Consider the following 21,142-nt stretch of genomic DNA (forward strand, 5'->3'; position numbering starts at 1 on the left):
AATTGGGAATGAGCTCGCCTGCTGCTCTGGAGGTGCTGAAACCTCAGATGAATCATGAGACTGAAGTGATTCCTGGAGCAGAAGCCTGGATCCATCAGCAGGAGGAGGGGATGGAAGAGGGAGAAGTGGATTTATTTTTACGGAGCTGCTCTGACTGGGGTGGAAGTGCTGCATTTCCTGGGCAGAGGATCTTGCAGCTCCTGCTCATCCCCTGCCTGCCTCAAACTGACACCGAGAGCAGGTTAAAATTAGAAATGAGGGTTAAAAACCTTCCCTGTGAGGTTGGGGAGGGGCTGGAATGGAATTCCAGGGAAGCTGTGGCTGCCCCTGGATCCTCGGAAGTGTCCAAAACCATGTTGGAGCAACCTGGAAATTGTCCCTGACCATGGCAGGGGTGGCACTGAATGATTTTTAGCTCCTTTCCCACCCAAATCATTCCAGGATTCATTATGTCCCTGAATAATTTTAAGTTCTTCTCCCACCCAAACCATTCCAGGATTCTGTCTCTCCCTAAATGATTCTGAGCTCCTTTCCTCCCAAACCATTCCAGGATTCTGTTTCTCCCTGAATTTCATGAACCTTCCCACAGCACCACTGCTTCCATTCTGCAAAACCCAGCTGATTTTTCCTCTCTCCCTACACAATAAACTCCAGGAGCTGCAGGGCTCCTTCCCTGCTGCTTTCCCTGCAGCAGGACCAAGGCTGGAGGTGAGGAGTTGGAATGTTTGGGATGCCATCGTGGCAGCTCCTTGCAGTCACAACTGGCTGTCAAATGTTCCAGCTCCTTCCCCCTCTGAGTTTTGCCACTCTTATCTTTGCTTTATCTCCTCAGCAGCCAGTGGGACACAGCTGGAGCCAAAAACGAGGAGAAGGGAGACCCAGGGGGTCACAAACCTGAACTAGGGGGAGTCCAAAGACTCCTGTGAAGGCGAGTTTGAAAGTTTTTGCCCTTCCTAACACGCCTGGGAATTCTGCAGGTCATTCTTCACATTCACCAGGGGAAACATCATCATTTGTGAGCTCCTGGGTTCCTGCTGGAGCCCAGAGCTTGTCCCAGTGATGTTTTCCCTTTGGAATGAGGGGTGAGGGGGCTGGAATTTCCTCTGAGCTCTGCTGTGGTCAGGACTCTCCATCAGCTTTCACACTGACAGAGCAAAACCAGCACAATCCCACCAGGATTCCCAGGGAAGAGACTTGTCAGTTTGTCCTTCAGCTGCTGTTCAAACCAGGCTTTACTAAAACAGGCCTGCCTGGAGGTGCTAAACCGAGCTTGGGTGTTGGATTCTGCATTCCCACCCTGGTTGTGATTCCCAGATGGATCTGACTGTGCACAGCACATGGATTGACAGCAGTGAGGGCTGATTTTGGTGCCTGCGATCCAAGGGAATAGCTGCAGCTGGGCCAGGGGAGCTTTAGTTGGATGTTGGGAAAAGTTTCTTCACTTTGAGGGTGGTCTTGGGCACTTCCAGGTATCCAGGGGCAGCCACAGCTCCTCTGGGAATTCCATCCCAGCCCCTCACCACTCTCAGAGTCAGGGATTCCTTCCCTACACCGCACCTAAATCTCCCATTTTCCAGTGGGAAGCCATTCCCTGTGTCCTGTCCCAAATCCCTCTCCATGTTTCTGTAGCTCCTTCAGGCACTGGAAGGCTGCAATGAGGTCACCCCAAAACTTCTGAACAATCCAAATTCCCCCAGCCTTTCCTCATAATTTAGAAAGACTTAAAGCCCCTTTGGTGCAAATGCCCTGGGGCTGGGAAGTGCTGGGAGCATGGAAAACCAGGGGTGGAAATCCAGCGGTGACCCCATGGTGACAGGGCCCTGCCTGGGGACGTTTTGCCCAAATCTGGCCTGGCTGGCTCAGCTCTGCCCCACAGGGAGCCCCCACTCCTCCAGAAGCAATTTGATAACCCTTGAGCTGAGCTTGTTTTCATTGGACACTGGCGCAGCTCCGCTTCCCAGTTTGGAAAAGCTGTAGATAAGTGGGATAGGATGAAATTTTCCATGGCTATAAATCACTCTGCCATTCCATATGGATGTGGTCAGACAGATCCCTTCCCATCACAGCTCATGTTTGGAGGGTTATGTCACACCTCTTCCCATCCCTGAGCTCTTCCATCCTTTTCCTGCTGGGAAGGGGCAGTGCTTGACCTCTGAAAGCTGGGAAAATTTATTGCCAAGACACAACAAGGTCAGGAACACAGAATTAATTACATCAAATCTCTGCAAAAGACCTCCAAACTCATTAAGCCCAACCTCTGATCAATCAGCACCTTCTCACCCAGACCACCCCACTCTGTCCTTAGGAGAAGTTCAATATTTGAACAGAAAACTTCTCTTTAAAAGCCTTTCCAACCCAAACCCTGAAGTGTTTTGGGGGAGGGCGAATGGTGGGAGAGTTGTGATAAGGAGGAGGGAGACAGGCAGGAAGGGGTTAATCCTTCTGGCAACACCAGAATTCCAACCCTCCCTTGTTAAAATTCCTCTTTTTTTGCTGTTTTCCACTTCCACTGCAGATTTTAGAGGATTTCCTGGAGGGTGATGGAGCTGCAGAGCCTTTGCTGGGTGTCAGGGGCTCTGAAATCCAAATTCCCTGTGTGTTCTCCAAGCTGGGAATGCCATCCCTCCTTTTCCAACAGTGCCTGCAGTCACTCTGTGTTATCCCAACTCATTCCAGACCCACCTGCAGCTGCTTGCCTGGCTTTTCCAGCCATTTCAAGGCCACAGTGACTGATTTCTACCTTAATATATTCCTTAAATCAATGCACCAGAGGGATTTTATTTAATGCACGCCCCAAAACATCCTGAACAAAATATTTGCTGTCCACCTCCTTCCTCTGCGTGTGCCCGCACAGCCTTCAAATAGGCCAGGCTCTAAATATATCGAATTTCTCCAGCTCCCAAATAGTTCTGGTACCTGAGGCCAGCCCAGGGCTTTGGCCAGACGGTGGCCAGACAGGTCTGGCTGCTATTTCTGGCCTTCATTTCCCCTCTGGGTACTTGTGAGGCAGAAAAATCTCCCTTCAAAGCCCAGTGCCTCAAAGGCTTTGGTTGTGCTGGGTTACAAGGGGGTTCAGCCTTGGCTGGAAGTGTCCAAGGCTCGGCTGGACGGGGTTTGGAGCAGCCTGGAATGGTGGAAGGTGTCCCAGGGGTGGGATGAGATGGGGTTAAGGTCCCTTCCAACACGAGCCATTCCATTATTCTGGTTGATTCCAGATTTTTAAGGAGTGGGAAAAGGCTCTGCCGGGTCCTGCTCGGGGGATTTCTGTCAAATCAGGCTCTGTGTGAGGCCAAACGGAGCTGGGGGTGCAAGGAGGGAAGGGTGAGAAGTTTGTGCCTTGTCCTCAGGTAAATCTCACCCTTTTCCAGCTTTTTGCCATGAAAATCTGTGGAATCTCTGTCCCCGCTGTGGGGATTTGTCACACGGGTCACCCCAACCCCGTCTGTGTGTCCTGCAGCCCTCGGTGTTTAATTAGAAAAGTTTTATTTGCCTGTTTGTTGTGACAACAGAGTTTGAGTTTCCCTTTGCTGTAAATGTTTAATCCTCCAAACCAAAGCCCAAGTGCAGCAAAATTGTGCTGCTTTCTGTGTCTGAGAGGGTCTTCAGCATCTCCTCACCTCAGGAAAATGTTAATTAACCTGATTTTGGGGCACTCCACCATGTTTTGGTGCTGTAAATTCAAAGTGAGCGATCATTTGCCTCAGTGGCTCCTTTGTGGCAGGTCAGGCTGCTGGAATCAGGGAATCGTGGAAGGGTTTGTGTTGGAAAGGCCTTTAAAGACAATTTTTCTGTTCAAATATTGAACTTCTCCTAAGGACAGAGTGGGGTGGTCTGGGTGAGAAGGTGCTGATTGATCAGAGGTTGGGCTTAATGAGTTTGGAGGTCTTTTGCAGAGATTTGATGTAATTAATTCTGTGTTCCTGACCTTGTTGTGTCTTGGCAATAAATTTTCCCAGCTCTCAGTGCCTGATCCAAACACTTTAGTGCAGCTCAGCAGGAAGGACACAGGGGATGGCAAAGCTTTGCCCATCAGGAACCCCCCAGCCCTGGCCTGCCAAGACAGAGCCGTGTCCTCCCTAAGCTGAGCCTGCCCTAAGCTGAGCCTGCCCCGTCCAAAGCCTGTCCAGGCCCCCCTGCTCCTGCTCTGCCCTCTCCCTGGTGTCCCCAGCCCTTCCCAGGGCTGTCCCCTCGCTCTGCCCAGGCTCCATGGAGCCTTTCCCAGCTCAGCCAGGCTTTTGTCAGCCCAAATCTGCGCTAGGTTTGCTCCTGGCCCCTGAGCCTGGCTCAAACTCTGCTCCCTCACCCTTTCATGCAGGCCCAGCCCAGCTCCTGTCCCCAGGGCACTGCTGTCCCCCAGCTCTGTCCCATCCTGCCGTGTTTATTTAACAGCCAGGACCTTGGGGTGACTCAGAGGCTCAGCTCCAGATGTTTAAACCCAAACAGATTCCACCCATTCTGATGGATGTGAAGAAAAAAGAGTCTTTTTCCTCTGGTGGCTGAGGTTTTAGTGGAAGTGAAGGTTTTTATGATGGACAAAGCCCCTGTGGAAAGATTTTTGTGTTGTGTTGTGGATTGGAGAAAAAAACCCCAATTTCTTGTTGAAGTTTCAGCCTTCATTCCTGATGTTCAGAAGCTGAGAATCCTGGAGCTCTGTTGGGAGTGGAAAACTATTTCACTATTAATATATTATTAAAACTTATTTACATAGGTTTTCTTTAAGGGGCAGTGGAACAGGTCAGGCTTAGGGAAGGAAAGAGGAGTTTGAGTGGATCATGGAGATCTTAAAGCAGGAGAGGAATGAAAATGGAAATGAAACCACCCGAGGACAGAGCAGAGAGAAATCCAAACTCCAGGGTGATTCAGCACCAGGCAGTGTCTGCAGCCTGGGATTTCTAGGAACAGGATCCTCTCCCTGGACTGATTCCTGAGCATCCTCAGGGCCCTTCAAAAGGAAAGGGAATGCTGGGTTTGGGCACGGAGAGGGCCCAAAAAACTTGTCCTGGGCATCACCTGCCAGCACAAAGCACGTGGCAAGCGGTGCAGGGGAATGTTCCCAAAGTTGGGTGGGATTTTGCCGTCGGATCTGGAGCCGTGAGGAAGCATTTGGTTCAGAGGGTGGAAACAAAAGCAGTCGGGGTTCATGTGAAAACTTTTCCGAGCCAGGAATCCTTTTGTGAGGGCTCAAAACAAACCCTTTTCTCTGGGCTGGCCCCGACTGCCGAGGCTGCGAGTCCCTGGTTTCGTAACGGAGCTCGGAGCCTCTGCCAGAGCTTTTGTGTCCCTGCTGGAGAGGAGCAGCTCTGGGGCCCTGGATGTGGCTCCTGGCAAGAAAAGGATTGGGATAGAGGGAAATAAGGCCCAGCATGGAAGAGTTTCACACGTTTTTCCCTCAGTTTTTACTTATCTGTGTTGTAGGATGCTGGAAGTCCCAGCTGAGGTTGTGGAATCCTGGAATGGTTTGGGTGAGAAGGGAGAAAGGAGCTTAAATCCCATCCTCGGTGACACCTGCCACTATCCCAGGGTGCTCCAGCCTCTCCTTGGGCACTTCCAGGGATCCAGAGGCAGCCACAGCTGCTGTGGGAATTCCATCCCAGCCCTTTCCTTCCCAATCTCCCATCCTATCCCTGCCCTCTTTCTATCCCAAACCATTCCCCCCATCCTGTCCCTCCCTTTCCCAAATCCCTCTCCATCACATCTTTGCCTCCCTAAACAAGTCATGGTTTAGGGTCAGGGTTAGGGTTAGCTTTCTCTCGATCCCAGAGTTTTCCTTGTTGTGGGATCACTCTCCACGTGTCCATGGAGCACAGAGAGGGGGATTTTAGGAATCTGCTTTATCCATTAGGTGTTGTTTGCTCTCAGTTTTTCTCTGGGATCTGTTTTCACCATCAGCCCAGCTGCTGTTGGAGGATAAAACATTTCTGCCTGGATTTGCATTATTGAACAGCCCCGCTGTAACAAAACCTCTGCAGTCAAAGGAAACCATTCCAACCCCAAAGAATTATTGGGAAAAAAGCTCCTGGCAGCCCTTTCTCATGGAGCACCCTCAATGTGCTTATTCTGATCCTTTGTTCTTGAATTTTCCAATACAAAGCCGAGCTCTGCAGTGGCTTGAATTCCTCTCTGAGGTTTGGCTCTTTGTTCAGAGCCAGAGCAAACCTTTGAGTTGCTCCATCACAAATTCCCTGCTCTAAACCAGCCCCAGGAGGGAAACGGGGACAGGATTGGGGTTGGTTTTTCTCCCAGACAAAATTCCCTGAGCTCCAGAGCTCGAAACCAGCTCTGGGAAGGAAAAATGGGATTGGGGTTGGTTTTGCTCCCAGAAAAAATTCCAAAATTCCTTGCTCTAAACCAGCTCTGGAAGTGAAAAGAGGATGGGATTTGTGTTGGTTTTGCTCTCAGACAGACCCTAAAAATGTCACTGTGGCCTGTTGGAACTATCAGGAGATTAATTCCCTCCAGGAATGAAATGTTGCCTCAATTTTTGCTGCTTTGCTCATTTTTTTATCCTCCTTGGCAAACACAGGCCAAAAAAAAAAAAAAAAAAACCTATGACAAAAGGGTTGGATGCACTAAACAGAATCCCAGGTTGGAGCAGGATTTCTTTTTGTGTCTGAGTCAGCATCTCTGGGGGAGAGGGATGAGATGGGAGAGCTCTGTCCAGTGCCTGAGGTGGCACATTGGACCTGGGACATTTTCCATATCCAAGAGCAAGAAATTCCATTTACACCTTATTTTTCACTGCCGTAAAAAAACCAGCAAGGAGCCAGCCCAGTCAGTCAAGGGGGAAGGAATGTCCAAATACCCAGCTTGGAACGGGGAAATACAGAACTTTTGGGTCCTGGAGTGGGAAATTCTGAGATCTCAGGTGCTGGAGTGGGAAATACAGGGATCTTGACTTCTGGATTGGGAAATACAGGGATTTTCATTGCTGGAGTGGGAAATACTCAAGTGCTGGAGTGGGAGATTCCAGGATCTCAAGTTCTGGAGTAGGAAATACAGGATTTTGAGTCCTGGAATGGGAAATACAGGGATCTCGAGTTCTGGAGTCATGGATATCCCACTCTTGCTGTGCTCAGAGCTCTTCTGGAAACAGCTGGAACAACTTTTTTTGATTTGTTAAGCTGCAGAAATAATTGCAAAAATAACAGGCAAATCCCAAAGTATCTGCCAACATTCCCAAGCTTCCCATTTTTAAAAGGTTGTTAGTTTTTTGGGGTTTTTTTAACATCATTGTGACTTTTCTCCTTCTCAGCCTCAGTGGGCTCTTTTCTTTCTCTGCCTGATGCTCTGATACTGTAAATCCCAGCAAAGCATTCCCAGATCCATCCAGGGCTTTGGAACATTAAAATCCACCCTCTGGCTTGGAAAATCCATGAGGTGGAGGTGCCTGGAAGCTGCAGGAACGCAGCAGGAAAGGATTGTTCCTTGTTACCCCGCTCAGTGTTCTCCCCTCAGCCTCTGGCAGCTGCCAGGGACAGGCTGGATGTGTTGGATTGGGGGAACAGAACTCCTGCCTGGCTGGAGGAGTGGGAAGAAAAGGGACATCCCAAATCTCTTGGAACAGGAGAGGAAAACCCAAATATTCTCAATGAGAACGTGGCTGCTTTAGGGGCTCTGTTGTGTTCCCTGCTGCATGGGGTTCCTCAGGAGGAGGGTGGAGTTGAATCCTCAGGATCCTGGATAGGATTCCCTGGGTTTTTGACCTTTGAAGAAGCAATGTGCTCTCTCTGAACCTGATTCCTGCACAGAAGGAGTCTGGGAATTGCTGCTCCCTCCCAGGAATCCTTAAGGCTGGAAAAGACCTCCAAGATCGAGCCCAGCCGAGTCCTGCGACTCCTCTGTTTGCCTTGGGGGTTTTCCAGGTTTCCCACCTGGATGACATTCCCTGGATTCCCAGCAGCAAGAACAGGGATGTTCAATAACGAGGAAGAGGTTGAACATGGGAATGCTGATCCTGGGAAGCACCAAACAGATGTTCAACATCTGGAATGGCCCAGGACTCAAGCGGGCTGAGCTGTGGAGCACCTTCCTTACAAAACACAACACCTGGAGCAGCACCCCGGGTGCAAACTCGTTCCAAGGACCGGCTGTGGCCTCCAGCTGGTCTAAATCCAAGGAAAAGGGACAAGAGTGTCCCTTTTGAAAACCATAAACTTGTTCCAAGGACCGGAATAGCTGTGGCCTCCAGCTAGTCTAAATCCAAGGAAAAGGGACAAGAGTGTCCCTTTTGAAAACCATGTGTGGGCTTTAGCACATTGCTGATGCCAGGTCTAGAAGGAAAATGTCCCATTTCTGCCACTTTAATGTGCAGCAGAGCTGATCCTCACCTAGCTCAGGGTCTCAAACCTACCCAGGGCTTCCTACAGGATGGAAAAATCCCACAGTCACAGATGGAAAACTCCCTCTCCCACCTTCCCAGCTGCCAGTGCAAATTTCCTCCTGTTTCCCATCTTTTCCCAGGTGTTTTTCCAGCACAGTTTCAAGTGTTGGCTCCCTGGCCTTTGGGTTAATCGCTTTAAAAGGCTTTTATTAAAAACACTTGGAGATCTTCAGCACTCAGAGCTTCTTCTGAGCGGATTTAAGGCTTCGATTACTTTTCTTCCTGGTGAAGAAAATGAGGCAGGGTAGGGGAAGCAGGGGAACAAAGTTCCCTCTGACAGCCCTGGGTAAACACAATTTCTCCATCAAGGCAAAAGCTGGAAACATTTCCTAAATTGCACCAGGGAAAAGCGAGTTGCAGGGTTTGGAAAGCAGCCTGGGGAGGACTGGAATGCCCTGAGGCTCCAATACCTTCCTGACAGCACGTAGTCAAAAACTGCAAGATTTTAGGAGAAGCTGCCAAGCTCAGGAGAAACTTCGTGCTGCAAATGGATTTCTCAGGCTCCACTGGAGAGGTTTCAAATCCCCTCTTACATCAGACCCTTGGAACACCTGAAATTGCCTCAGATGTGACAAATTTGGGTATCACAGAGGTTATTTTTAATTCTTGAGGGCTAAAGAGCTTTCAAAACTGGAGCCCAGCCTATGAACCCTATGTGAGTAGCACTGTTGGATAAATCCTGTTCTCCAGGGGTTGAGGGATGTTCCAGCTCAGATTTTGGAGAACCGAATTCCTGCAGCTGAGGGGGAGAGGGGGAATGAGTGATTTGCAGAACTGGGTGGTAAATGTAGACAAATAAAAGGCAGAAAGGTGGGGGGGGGAATAAGGAAAAGGAGGGGGGAAACCTTAAGTTGTCCAAGGTGGTGTGTGCAGAGGAGCAGAGCTGAGGATGAGGAGGAGATGCCAACCCCATTCCTTGCCCCTTGCGCCACTCCCTGACCCATTTCCTGCCCCAGCAGCCTCTTTCTTTGCCCTTCCCTGGCTCTGTTTGTTGTGCCAGCACTGGTGAAAGCATCTGGAGAATGGAGGAGCCATGGAATCTGCAGGACTCGGCAGGTCCTGCTCTGATCCTGCTGCGAGCCCTGACCAGAGGCCCGTGGCCCTTTAAAGCTCCGGGCAATTTTTCTTTTCCGAGTGGCTGAATCCGAGGATTCCTCAGTTCTGATGTAACCCTGAGCTGGACCACGTGGGTTTGCACATACTTGACAAGCAAAGGGCTCCTGGAAGGGAATTTGTCCATTTTTCAGAAGCTCTTTTGTAACCACTTGCCACAGAGGACCTTTTCCAGCCAGGATTTGCCTCTGGGGCTCTGCAGGGCTGCTTTGTGCACCCGGGGACCTTTTCTAGCCAGCACTTGCCCCCTTCAGCCAGGATTTGCCCCTGAGGACCTGCAGGACTGGTTTTTGCCCTCAGGGATCTTTTCCAGCCTGAATTTTCCCCTGGGGCCCTGCAGGGCTGCTTTCTGCCCTCAGGGATTTGTTCTAGTCAGGATTGCTTCTGGGGCTCTGCAGGGCTGATTTTTTGCCCTCAGGGATCTTTTCCCGCCTGAATTTTCCCCTGGGGCCCGGCAGGGGTGGTTTGTGTCCTCACAAGGGTTTTCCAGCCAGGATTTCCCCCTGAGGCCCTGCGGGTCTGGTTTGTGCCCTCAGGAACCTTTCCCAGCCAGGATTTGTCCCCTTCAGCCAGGATTTGCCCCTGGGGCCCTGCAGGGCTGCTTTCTGCCCTCAGGGATTTGTTCTAGGCAGGATTTGCTTCTGTGGCTCTGCAGGGCTGATTTTTTGCCCTCAGGGATCTTTTCCAGCCAGGATTTGCCCCTGAGGCCCTGCAGGGCTGGTTTGTGCCCTCAGGGATCTTTTCCAGCCTGAATTTTCCCCTGGGGCCCGGCAGGGGTGGTTTGTGTCCTCACAAGTGTTTTCCAGCCAGGATTTGCCCCTGAGGCCCTGCAGGGTTGGTTTGTGCCCTCAGGAACCTTTCCCAGCCAGGATTTGTCCCCTTCAGCCAGGATTTTTCCCTGGGGTTCTGCGGGGCTGGTATGTGCCCTCATGGATATTTTCTAGCCAGGATTTTCCCCTGGAGTCCTACAGTGCTGGTTTTTGCCCTCAGGGATCTTTTCCAACCAGGATTTGCCCCTGGGGCCCTGCAGGGCTGCTTTGTGCCCTCAGGAACCTTTCCCAGCCAGGATTTGTCCCCTTCAGCCAGGATTTTCCCTTGAGGCCCTGCAGGGCTGTTTTTTTTTCCCCTCAGCATCTTTTCTAGCCAGGATTTGCCCCTGAGGCCCTGCGGGTCTGGTTTGTGCCCTCACAGGTATTTTCCAGCCAGGATTTCCCTCTGTGGCTCTTCAGGTCTGGTTTGTGCCCTCAGGGATCTGTTCCGTTCAGGATTTGTCCCTAGGGCCCTGCAGTCTGGTTTGTGCCCTCAGGGATCTGTTCCAGGCAGGATTTGCCCCTGGGGCTCTGCAGGGCTGCTTTGTGCACCCATGGGTATTTTCCAGAAAACACTTGCCCATGGAGACCTGCAGGGCTGGTTTGTGCCCTCACAGGTATTTTCTAGCCAGGATTTGCCTCTGTGGCTCTGCAGATCTGTTTTTTTTTGCCCTCAGGGATCTTTCCCGGCCTGGATTTGCCCCCTCCAATGAGCATTTGCCCCTGCAGGGCTGGTTTGTGCTCTCACAAGTGTTTTCCAGCCAGGATTTGCCCCTGAGGCCCTGCAGGTCTGGTTTTTGCCCTCAGGGATCTTTCCCAGCCAGGATTTGCCCCTGAGGCCCTTCACGTCTGGTTTTTGCCCTCAGGGAATTTTTCCAGCCAGGATTTGCCCCCTCCCACCAGGATTTGCCCCTGGAGTCTTCCAGGACTGCTCTGTGTCCTCACGTAGGTGCCATATGTGAAATCCATTTGCCTTCCATGACTCACTTGCTGTCCCAGGCTGTGGAGGAGGAGTCAGAGAAACGCTGCTGTCAGCACTTTGGAATCCCAGATTCCACATGAAATCATGGCTTTGGATGAAAACCCCAAAGTCCTTCCCTGCCAGGGCTCCCTGCTTCCTGCACCCGGAATGATTCTGTGAGTAAGGCTGGCCCTAACAAAGCTGAGCTTGGTTAATTTCCACAGGAACAGGGGCCAAATTAAGATGAAAACAGCACTTGGAATTGAAGTGACAAAGCAGATTTGTTATAGGGCTACTTACAAAATAATTTAGAGGGGTTATTTTAATGAGAAAAAGAGTCTTCTTCTAGAGAATGAATTTTCACAAGGTGGAAAGGTTTGTTTCATAAAATCCCAGAAAAGTTTGGGTTGGAAGGGAGCTTAAAAATCATCTCATTCCACCCCCTGCCATTGGCAGGGACACCTTCCACTATCTCAGGTGTCCCTGGAGCAACTCCCAGGTTGCTCCAACCTGGCCCCATCTTCCAGGTATGGGGCAGCCATGACTTCTCTGGGAATTCCATCCCAGCCCCTCACAGGGAAGCATTTATTCCAAATATCCCATCTACCCCTGCCCTCTGGAAGTCTGAATCTCTGTTTTCCTGTCACTCCTCTGCCTCCCTGCCCTGTCCCTTCCTCAACACCTCATCCTTTCTGCCATGCCTGACCACAGCAGGTCTGTGACCCCACCTGACATTTCCAAAATCCATTTCCCTACAATCCAGCATCATTCCCGTTTATTTCCCACCCACAGAACATGAACATCCAGGTGGAGGACATCCGGATCCGCGCCATCCTGGCCACCTACCGCAAGCGGGTCCCTGTCACCGAGGGCTACGTGGAGGTGAAGGACGAGGGCACCTGGAAACAGATCTGTGACAAGCACTGGACCATGAAGAATTCCCGGGTGGTCTGCGGGATGTTCGGCTTCCCGAGCGAGAGGAAATACAACACCAATGTCTACAAGTAAGGGCAGGGCTTGGTGGGAGCCACAAACATTCCTTGGAACACTCGGGGCCTTGTTCCCAAGGCAGATTGGCAGGTGGCACCGGGGACCCTGGGGGAGGAAAAGCTCTGACTGCTTCGTTCCTCCAGATGGGATTTTTCATTTGTGTGAATGTTTGGAATGTCCAGCGTTTCCTGGTGCAGGCAGGGGAGGCCTTTGATCCTCATCCATGGGATGCAGACCTTGATGAGTATTGGTTTTTGACAGGGCCTGGAATGGGAGATGGGACACTTGGCCCAAAAAAATATTTGTATTTTATAATACCAGCTCGAGGATGAACGTTTCCTCCAGCAGGGATGGGCTCAGTGTGGTGGGCAGGGCAGGGATGGGACCAAACTGCTCCCTCTGTGCCAGTAAATCCATCAGCTATGAGAAAATCATGGAATGGTTTGGGTTGGAAGGGATTTACAGCCCATCCAGTCCCACCCCTGCCATGGCAGAGACACCTTCCATGAGACCAATTTGCTCCAAGCTGGCCTTGGACACTTCCAGGGATCCAGGAGCAGCCACAGCTTCTCTGGGAATTCCATCCCAGCCCCTCCACCCTCTGAGGCAGCAATTCCTTCTCCATATCCCAGCTCTCCCCGCCCTCTGTCAGTTTGAAGCCATTCCCTGTGCCCTGTCATTCCATAATGTAAAGTCTTCAACTGCTCACCCCATCCCTGTGCAGAAATCCAGAGGTGGGATCAGTTCTGGATGTGCTGGAAGCTCCAAAAAAGTCACCTTGGAATAAAACGAGCCTTTTTATGCTTCCTTGTGCCCAGGTTCCTCCTTCCTACCCCAAGTGCAATTCCTGTCTGTGCATCCCAGAAGGTGCTGGGAATGGGGTTCTCTGTGATCTCAGTGCTGCTTTTCCTCCCTAGATTTACAGATTCCTTTAAAATGAAGAAACTAGTGATTTCTAGGGAGAACATTGTGTTTTCCAGGGCTGCAAGCAGAAAGGTTTAGGCTGCGTTTCCTGTTCCTTGGGAGCCAGGAGCTCTGGACTTTTTTGTTGTCATTGTTTCTGTTTGCTTTTTGTCACCAAGCCCTCATCCCAGACTGGGCTCTTCCCACACTGCTCCATAGGAAAAACACCCTAAAGCAGATGTAAAAGAGTTTAGATGAAATTCTGTCTTGTTCCTTTGCTGCTCCGTGACCTGGGGAGTGGGAAAGCAGCGGCTGCTCCAGGGGAGGGCTGATCACCCCAGGCAGGAGCTGTGGTTTTCCTGCCTGCTCCTTCTGGCCTGTGGAATTGCTGTTTCTGAACATTCCCTCTGGATCAGCCTGGCCATGTTTTGTTTCTTTCATTAGCAAGATCCTGATCTGCTGGAGAGATCCTTGGCTTGGAATAGCCCAAAGCCACACAGGGAAAATTGAAAAAAAAACCCACTGGAATTCAGTCTGCAGGATTCCCAGAGAGATGAGCAGGGAATTCATTGCTCTGGACACCAGTTTGAGGAGGATTTGCCTCCACCAGTGCAGCACATTTCCCTCAAACCCATCCCTGAGATTCCCATCCCCTGCAGGAGCAGGGAATAAATCACCTCCAGACAGACAAAGTAGATTTTTCCTGCTTCCAGTTGTGGCCTTTCCAAGAAAAGCATTAACTGGAGCATCTGGAGCCATCTGCCTTAAATAAACGGGTGCTCAGGAGTTGTCCTGTCTCTGGGACACATGGAAATGGAAAGACTGACAGAAGGTTGTTCAGCAGCAACTCAGCACTGCTGAAAATCCCATTGAACTGAGCTGGAATTAGGAATATGAAGTGCTCCCAAATCCCAGCCCAGGAGATCTCTGCTGCTGAAGAGCCTCAGTGCCCCAAGACCTCCCTCCCTTTCCTTGTTTTCAGCCTTGCTGAGCTCCAGCACCCACAAATATTTTGGAAAACATGCTGACATTATCCCAGGTTGGAAAAAAAAATGGGGATGGCATTTTATTGGATGGGAGAGGCTTGTAAAGCTTTGGCAGCTGCACAGTTTTGTTTGTCAGCAGAGTTTAAAAGCTGAATTCTGCCTTGGGCCGCTTCCCTCTGTGTTATGGGCGGATGCATCGTGTTCAGCTGGTGTTACTGGGAAAGCTCCCAGTTCTGGGCTGGGAACGACCCTGGATTTGTGGTCAGGGCACTGGGATGATGACAGTGACACCTTCTCACCGGGGCCAGGGAATGCTTGTCCCACATGGTTTGTTTTGGAGAGGGAAAAGCTCATCCTGGAGCTAAAGCCCCTCTCCCTGTGAATGTGAAGCTGCAGAAAAGTCCCTTCTCCTCATTCGTCCCTTTAATTTGAGAATCCCCTTCTTCCCAGAGCAGATCTTTCCCCACTCCTCCTCCACAGCCAGGAGAAAAGCTGGGATCAGGTTTCTGCTGGCCAAAGCTGCCCCTTCCCACATCCCCCCCATTCCACTGCCCCCAGCCCTGCCTGCCCAGCTCTGCTCCTGCACAGTGCTGGGAGGTGAAATGGTTTGCAGATGGATCTTGCTCAAAAGAAAACAAGTGAGTTCATCGTTGTCCCACTGCCAGGGGTTTATTCCTGACTGTAACTCGGCCTCTGGAGCTGACAGCACAATTTATGTTCGGAAATGAAACAAATCTAAAGCTGAGTCCCTGGTCTTGTTCATCCCTCACAGTGGCTTTTATATAGGAATTGCTGTAACTCCTCCTCCCAGTTCCTGCTCTGGCTGGGAAAGCAGAATTTAATGCATTTTGCTGATGGAGAGAGGAGAAATTTGGGATCAGAGAGATGGACCTGATGCCTTTTTGTCAAGTCTTTGTGACTTGACAAAGAAATGGCTCCAGGATCAAGCAGCTACTCCCAACTGAACCAGTCTGCTCACCCCGTTACAAACCCAGTCAGAGGTGCTGGGCAGCTCTCACTTCAGCATTTGTAGTAGGAACCCTCCTGGTTTGTTTTTCCCTGGAAAATCCGGGATCTGAAGGGCTTTGGCGGGCCTGGCTTCCCTCCCTCCTCCCTGAGGCTGAAGGCAGCACCTTGATAACTTCAGGAGTTTCCCAAGGGCTGAAATCTCTGCTCACAGCCCCGAGGAGGAGCTCCCCAGCCTCTGCTCAGTGGGATTTTTCCTGGAGTTTGTGTGCAATGATTTGTTCTCTGCTTCCCAAATCATGGAATCGTGGAATATCCTGAGTGCTCCTTAACCAACCCCTCAGCCCTTCCCACAGAGCTCCACTTGAGCTTTGTTTAAAGCTTTTCTGGGATGAAAATCCCTCTCTCCACACCAGTAGAAATGGTTTGAATTCCAGCTTGACCTGGAATTGGCCAAACTATCCCAGCAGGAATGTTCATTCCCACCTCTGACCTGAGCACCATCACCCTGGGCTCCCACTGATCCTTTTGTGTTAAAAACGAAACATCAGCAAAGCCCCGAGTTTCTGGCTGTAAAGATCAGCTGAATTCTGCTTTTTTTACACAGATTCAGTCTGGGGACATGAGGTGGGGCTTTATTTCTCCCCAGCCTCCCGAGGGCTGTTAATACCATCCAGATGTTGATGCCTCATGAAATTTCCAGGATGAGGTCATTGTTTGCTATTTTAAGGCATCCCCATCCCTGCTTCCCTAAGTCAGGCTGGTTCTTGTCTGCTCTGGAGTTCATGGAGCTCTCTGGACCTGTCTGTGAAGGATGAAAAAGCTCCTTCAGGTCCTTCCTTCTGTCCTGAGCATGGCTGGGAAGTGGCTGCTTTGTATTGCATCCTCCCTGGGTTTATTTTTTAAATTTTAACTCTATTCCTATTTTCCCATCCCTTTTTTCTTGATTCAGGGAGTCCCTGACAGCTCTGCTGTGCCAGAGGTGGGTTCTGACAGCCACTTTTCCCCACAGGGCAGGCAGGCTCCTGCTGCTGTTCCCTGGGATGGATCTCAGCCCTGCTTCATCCTTTTCCTGCATCATGGGATGCCGGCACAGCTCCCTCTCCAGCCTGGCTGGATCCATCCCCAGCTCAGCCCAGGGAGATTGGGTTCCAGGAAGGATTAGTGAGAGGCTGGGAGCCAGGAGAGCCTGGAGAAATGCTGAGCTGGGCAGCAGAGCTCAGTGAGCACTGGGGAGAAAAGTCCCCTCAAACATCCGTGACCCTGCAAAATCTAAATCCTAAAGGGAACAGCTGGGAAAGCCTGGACCTGCTCAGAGGAGTCCCCAAAAGCCCCCTCAGAAAGGCTCTTTGCCCCTCTCCAGCTGCTCCCCAGGCTCTCTATGCTGCAGCAAAGCAGAACTGCCTTTTCTCCCCAAATTCCACCCATCTTGCTGTGCCATTTATCACAGCCAATCCCTGGGTCCCAGCTCTGCGTGGCAGAGATTCCTGGAATGAGGAGCAGCACCGGGATCACACAGAGCCACGTGGAGATCCCAGCAGGGCGTGGGCTCCCCTGAGCCATCCCTGTCTTTAATTCCTTTCTGAGGCTGACCTGACCCAGATTTCCATTCCCCTCCACGCCAGCAGCCTCCCAGTTAGGATGGAGCTGGATCTCTTCCCTTCCCAGTTTATCACACGTGCCCCTTCCTCCTCAGGAGTGCCTGGAGCAGCTCCAAGAAGTTTGGGAGTGAGAAGCAGGAGCTGCTGCCAAGCTGCTCTGCTGTGAACAACTCGGCGGGGGAATTGCTCGTGCTCTCGGAAATTGCTCTCAGGTTGTTAACACAGACTCACAGAGGATTTGGATTTTTCCCAATCCCAGCTGATAGCTGCTGGGCAGCCAAAGGGAAGGTTTTTCTGGGGGCTCTCCAGCCCAGTTATCTGCACAAATCCTCTTGGTCCATTTGGAATTAGCTGATCCCTGTCCCTGCCTGGGATGGGATCTGCACTCCTGGGAATGTGTCATTTGCTGGAGCTGCACCTTTGATTCCTACTCAGACTTTTTAGTTCTTGCAGAGATTTATTTCCTTTAAAGTGGTTGGATTTGATGATCTTGGAGGTCTTTTCCAAGCTGAATGATTCCAAGTTTTTAAGTGACACCTCCACAGAGTCATGGTGTGGATGAACACATCAGCCTCCAAATAATCCTGTCCAATCCTCACTTCACCCCAGGGCGTTTTTCCTCCCAAAATCAAGCAAAATCCATTTGTTTACCGATCCCTAACTTTCCCCCTTCTCCTTAACTCCTTTCAGGATGTTTGCCAGCAGAAGGAAGCAGCACTACTGGGCTTACTCCATGGACTGCAGCGGGAGCGAGGCTCACATTTCCAGCTGCAAGCTGGGAAACCACCTGACGGGCACTGGGAAGAACAGCAGCTGTGACAACGGGATGCCCGCGGTCGTCAGCTGCGTGCCCGGCCGCGCCTTCGCCCCCAGCAGCCACAGCGGCTTCCGAAAGGCCTTCAGGCAGGAGGTGAGCAGGGAGCAGCCCCAGAATGGGTTGGGAAAGCTTTAAAAACTGTCTGATCCCACCCCCAGGACACAGGACACCTTCTGCTGGGCTTGTTCCAGCCTGGCCTTGGGTGCTTCCAGGGATGAGGCAGCCACAGCTTCTCTGGGAATTCCGTCCCAGGACCTCACCACTGTTCCAGGGAAGAATTCCTTCCCAATATCTCATCTATCCCTTCCCTCTGGCAGTGGGAAGTCATTCCCTGGGTCCTGTCCCACCAGGCCTTCCTTTCCAGCAGATTCCCAGAGTTCAGAGCAGTTCCTGCAGCATCTGCTGAGAGATGTGAAAACAGAATTATGGGATAGTTTGGGTTGGAAGGGAACTCAAAGTCCATCCCATTATCTCATCTATCCCTTCCCTCTGGCAGTGGGAAGCCATTCCCGGGTCCTGTCCCACCAGGCCTTCCTTCCCAGCAGATTCCCAGAGTTCAGAGCAGTTCCTGCAGCATCTGCTGAGAGATGTGAAAACAGAATTATGGGATGGTTTGGGTTGGAAGGGACCTCAAAGTCCATCCCATTCCACCCCTGCAATGGGCAGGGATACCTTCCACTATCCCAGGGTGCTCCAAGTCCTGTCCATCCTGGCCTGGGACATTTCCCGGACTGGGGCAGCCACAGCTTCTCTGGGAATTCCATCCAGCCCCTCACCATCCTCACAGGGGATATTCCCAATGTCCCATCCAGCTGCCAATTAGAGCAGGAAACCCCTGGGGGTGTAACATTCACCACCAACTCCCACAATGTCCCCTCTGCAAGTCCCACCTCCCTGCACCCCCAGCTGAGCTCCCACCCTCCCAAATTCCAGGTTCTTTCCACCATCTCCTGCCTCCAAAGGGTGGGAGAGCAGCTCCCAGGGCAGCTGGCACAGCTGGGAGAGAGGAGTGAGGAAATCCCTGGGTCACGTTTCTCTTGGAGCTGCCCGGTCTGAGCCAGCTGAACTCGTGCCCGGCTGTGCTGTTCCACAGGCTCTGGAATTCTGGTGGAGTTACCCTGTGGAAATCAGCTGGCATTTCCTCTACCTCCATGTCCTCACGAGGAAATGCCCTGGGGGGAGACTGGGAAAACACAGGGAGCTTGGAAAGCTGGGTTTGTTTAGTCTAGCAAGGAGGAGAGTGCTGAGTTGGGCATGAAAGTCCCAGGAGATGCAAAAATGCTGGAAAACAAGGCTGGAATTGGTCGATCCCAGTGTCAGGGGCTAGGAGAGGACAGCTTAACAAGCAGCAAACAGGCTAGGTGGGTGCCAGGGGAAATTTTCCAGCTGCAGCCTTGGGATAGAGGGGGAATCTCTGAGGTTTCTCACTGGAGAACTTTGTGGATTTGTGAAATTGTGAAAATTTGGATTTTTGTGGCTGTTCCTGAGTGAGTCTGGGGGAGATGGTCTCCAGGCTCTTCCCAGGTGCCAAAAATGGGAATAATTATTGGTGGGAATAATGCAATCCCTGCCCAGGCTCTTCTCTGCACCAGAGCTTGCAGGATTTAGGCCCGGGAGGTGAAAGGTTTTGTAAATCATTGTTAATCTCCCCAGCCGCACGCGCTGCCAAGTAATTCCTTAAGCCTTTGTTTACGCTTTGCGTGTCCTTGGTGTGACCCCAGCCTGGAGAAAAAGCTCCAGGCATGATCCCAGTCGGAAAAGCAAAGGATTTTTGGTGTTCCCAAACCTAAAGCTTTGCTCTCACCACCTCAAGCCAGCTCTGGGTGCAGCAGGAATTGGCAGCTCCCTGCTTGGCACTGGAGAGAGGAGTGGGTGATTAACAGACAATAACTAAATGCTGTAAACCCAGAAATGAGTGGAACTGGAGCTGCCACTCAGCTGGGTATTTCTGACTGCAAATGCCAGATTTTTTATTCCACTTTTCATTTATGATTTCTTTTTTCATTATTATTTATTATATATTGTTTATATGTTTTTATTGGTCAGAACTGAGCACTCAGGCAAGTTTTATAGGGCTTGAGCTCAACGTTGGTCCTGGATTAAGCCAGGGCTGGAGGTGTGAACAGCAAATAAACTCTTTAGGGCAGCCAGGGGTGAGAGCTGGGCACTGGTGGGCACAGGGCCATTCCCAACCCTCCTGCAGGGCTCCCAAGGAATGTGAGAAATTGGTTTTTTCCCAATTTTTCCAGGATGGAAAAAGGCTCCTAAATCCAAGGACCTGCAGAGAACTGGCATAGGGATTTTATTGTCTGCCCACACATGTGGTGTGAGAAACAAATCCGTGCTCACCAAAATCTTTGCAGATAAAAATCTCCTTTCATGCAGCACTTTCAGGCATTGGAATTGTGTGATGGATTTTTTAGGGTGTCTCAGGTGATTCTATGATAATTTTTAGGCCCAGATTTTCATAAATAACCCCTGCGAAGGATGGAAGTGACCCCAGTGTTACCTTTTTCCCAACCTGGAAAGGAAACTCGAGACAATTTCAGTAAGGGAGTAATATACAAGAGGATCTTTATTTGAAGGCCTTCAGGAGCAGTTATGGAAAATGTCCACAAAACTCACCCCCAAAAGGATGAGTACATATTTATAGGGGGTACATAATTATAAATAGTACATATTTATAGGGTTTAGGAAATTAGCATAATTGATCAAAAGCACTAATTAAGAGGGCAAGTGGTGATGAAATTTCCCCCCTTCTCTGGAGTCTTCCCTTCAGCACTGGCTGTGTTTTGTCCATAAAAATGTGCTTCAAAGAGTTGTTCTGGGCCTTGTTTCCCAGGAAAAACCAAGATAGAACTGGGGCCCTGCACCTCCCAGGGCTTGGAGCTCTGGAATTTGTTTTGTCTTTCTGCCTAGGGAAGGGCCATGGAAAAGTACTGGGGAAGTAACTACTGATACAATAGGCTACAGAGCTCCAAATAGATGGGTGAAGAATACAGAGAGCAGATCAAAGAAAAAAAAGTGTGAAAAAGAAGGTTTCGTTTCTTGGTAAAATTTTAAAAGTTTTATAAAAAGACAGTAGGAGGCAGAAATAAAGAAACGGGTTAAAAACTGTTGGCTGTTTGGTATTTAGTTACTGTTATCTCTGGAGATAATTTTAAAATATTTTTAAAATTATATTAGCTTGTTGTATATTCATAGACTTTTATGTATATTCATATTTTTCTATAAACTAGTTTACATATTCTAGGACCTATTTGCATGGCCCCTCCTTGGGTTTGTTTTTTTAGAGCATGTGTGTTTCTTGGCTGTGGGTTTGGTCTGGTTTTTTAATTACTTTTAGTTTGGGCTTTGGTCTGTATTTTCTTTTGATCCTGATACTTGGTATATCAATAGGAGGGTCTTCATTAAGTGTTCACTGGATGTTATCTTGACTAAACAGACAGTTCACTCACAACTATATCAGATACTATTGCTATTATGTCTAAGTTTTTGTTAATTCACAGAATTCACCGAGTCACTGGGTTGGAAGAGACCTTTAAGACCATGGAGTCCAACTCAGCCCCAACAGCTCAACTCAACCCTGGCAGCCAGTGCCACATCCAGGCTTTGT

At 50.3% G+C, this 21,142-nt stretch overlaps 1 protein-coding gene across 1 annotated transcript in view; it reads left to right on the top strand.

Moving 5' to 3' along the window:
- The window catches only part of LOXL2 (lysyl oxidase like 2), a 57,259-nt gene that overhangs the window by 17,877 nt on the left and 18,240 nt on the right, over positions 1-21,142 (top strand). The window contains exons 4-5 of the mRNA XM_041424834.1: positions 12,056-12,267; positions 17,400-17,619. Coding sequence (XP_041280768.1) covers positions 12,056-12,267; positions 17,400-17,619 — 432 coding nt within the window. The remainder of the gene's footprint in view (positions 1-12,055; positions 12,268-17,399; positions 17,620-21,142) is intronic.

The sequence above is a fragment of the Onychostruthus taczanowskii genome, unplaced genomic scaffold (genome assembly GCF_017590055.1).
Source record: "Onychostruthus taczanowskii isolate IOZ18803 unplaced genomic scaffold, ASM1759005v1 scaffold84, whole genome shotgun sequence".
NCBI classification, from domain to species: domain Eukaryota; kingdom Metazoa; phylum Chordata; class Aves; order Passeriformes; family Passeridae; genus Onychostruthus; species Onychostruthus taczanowskii.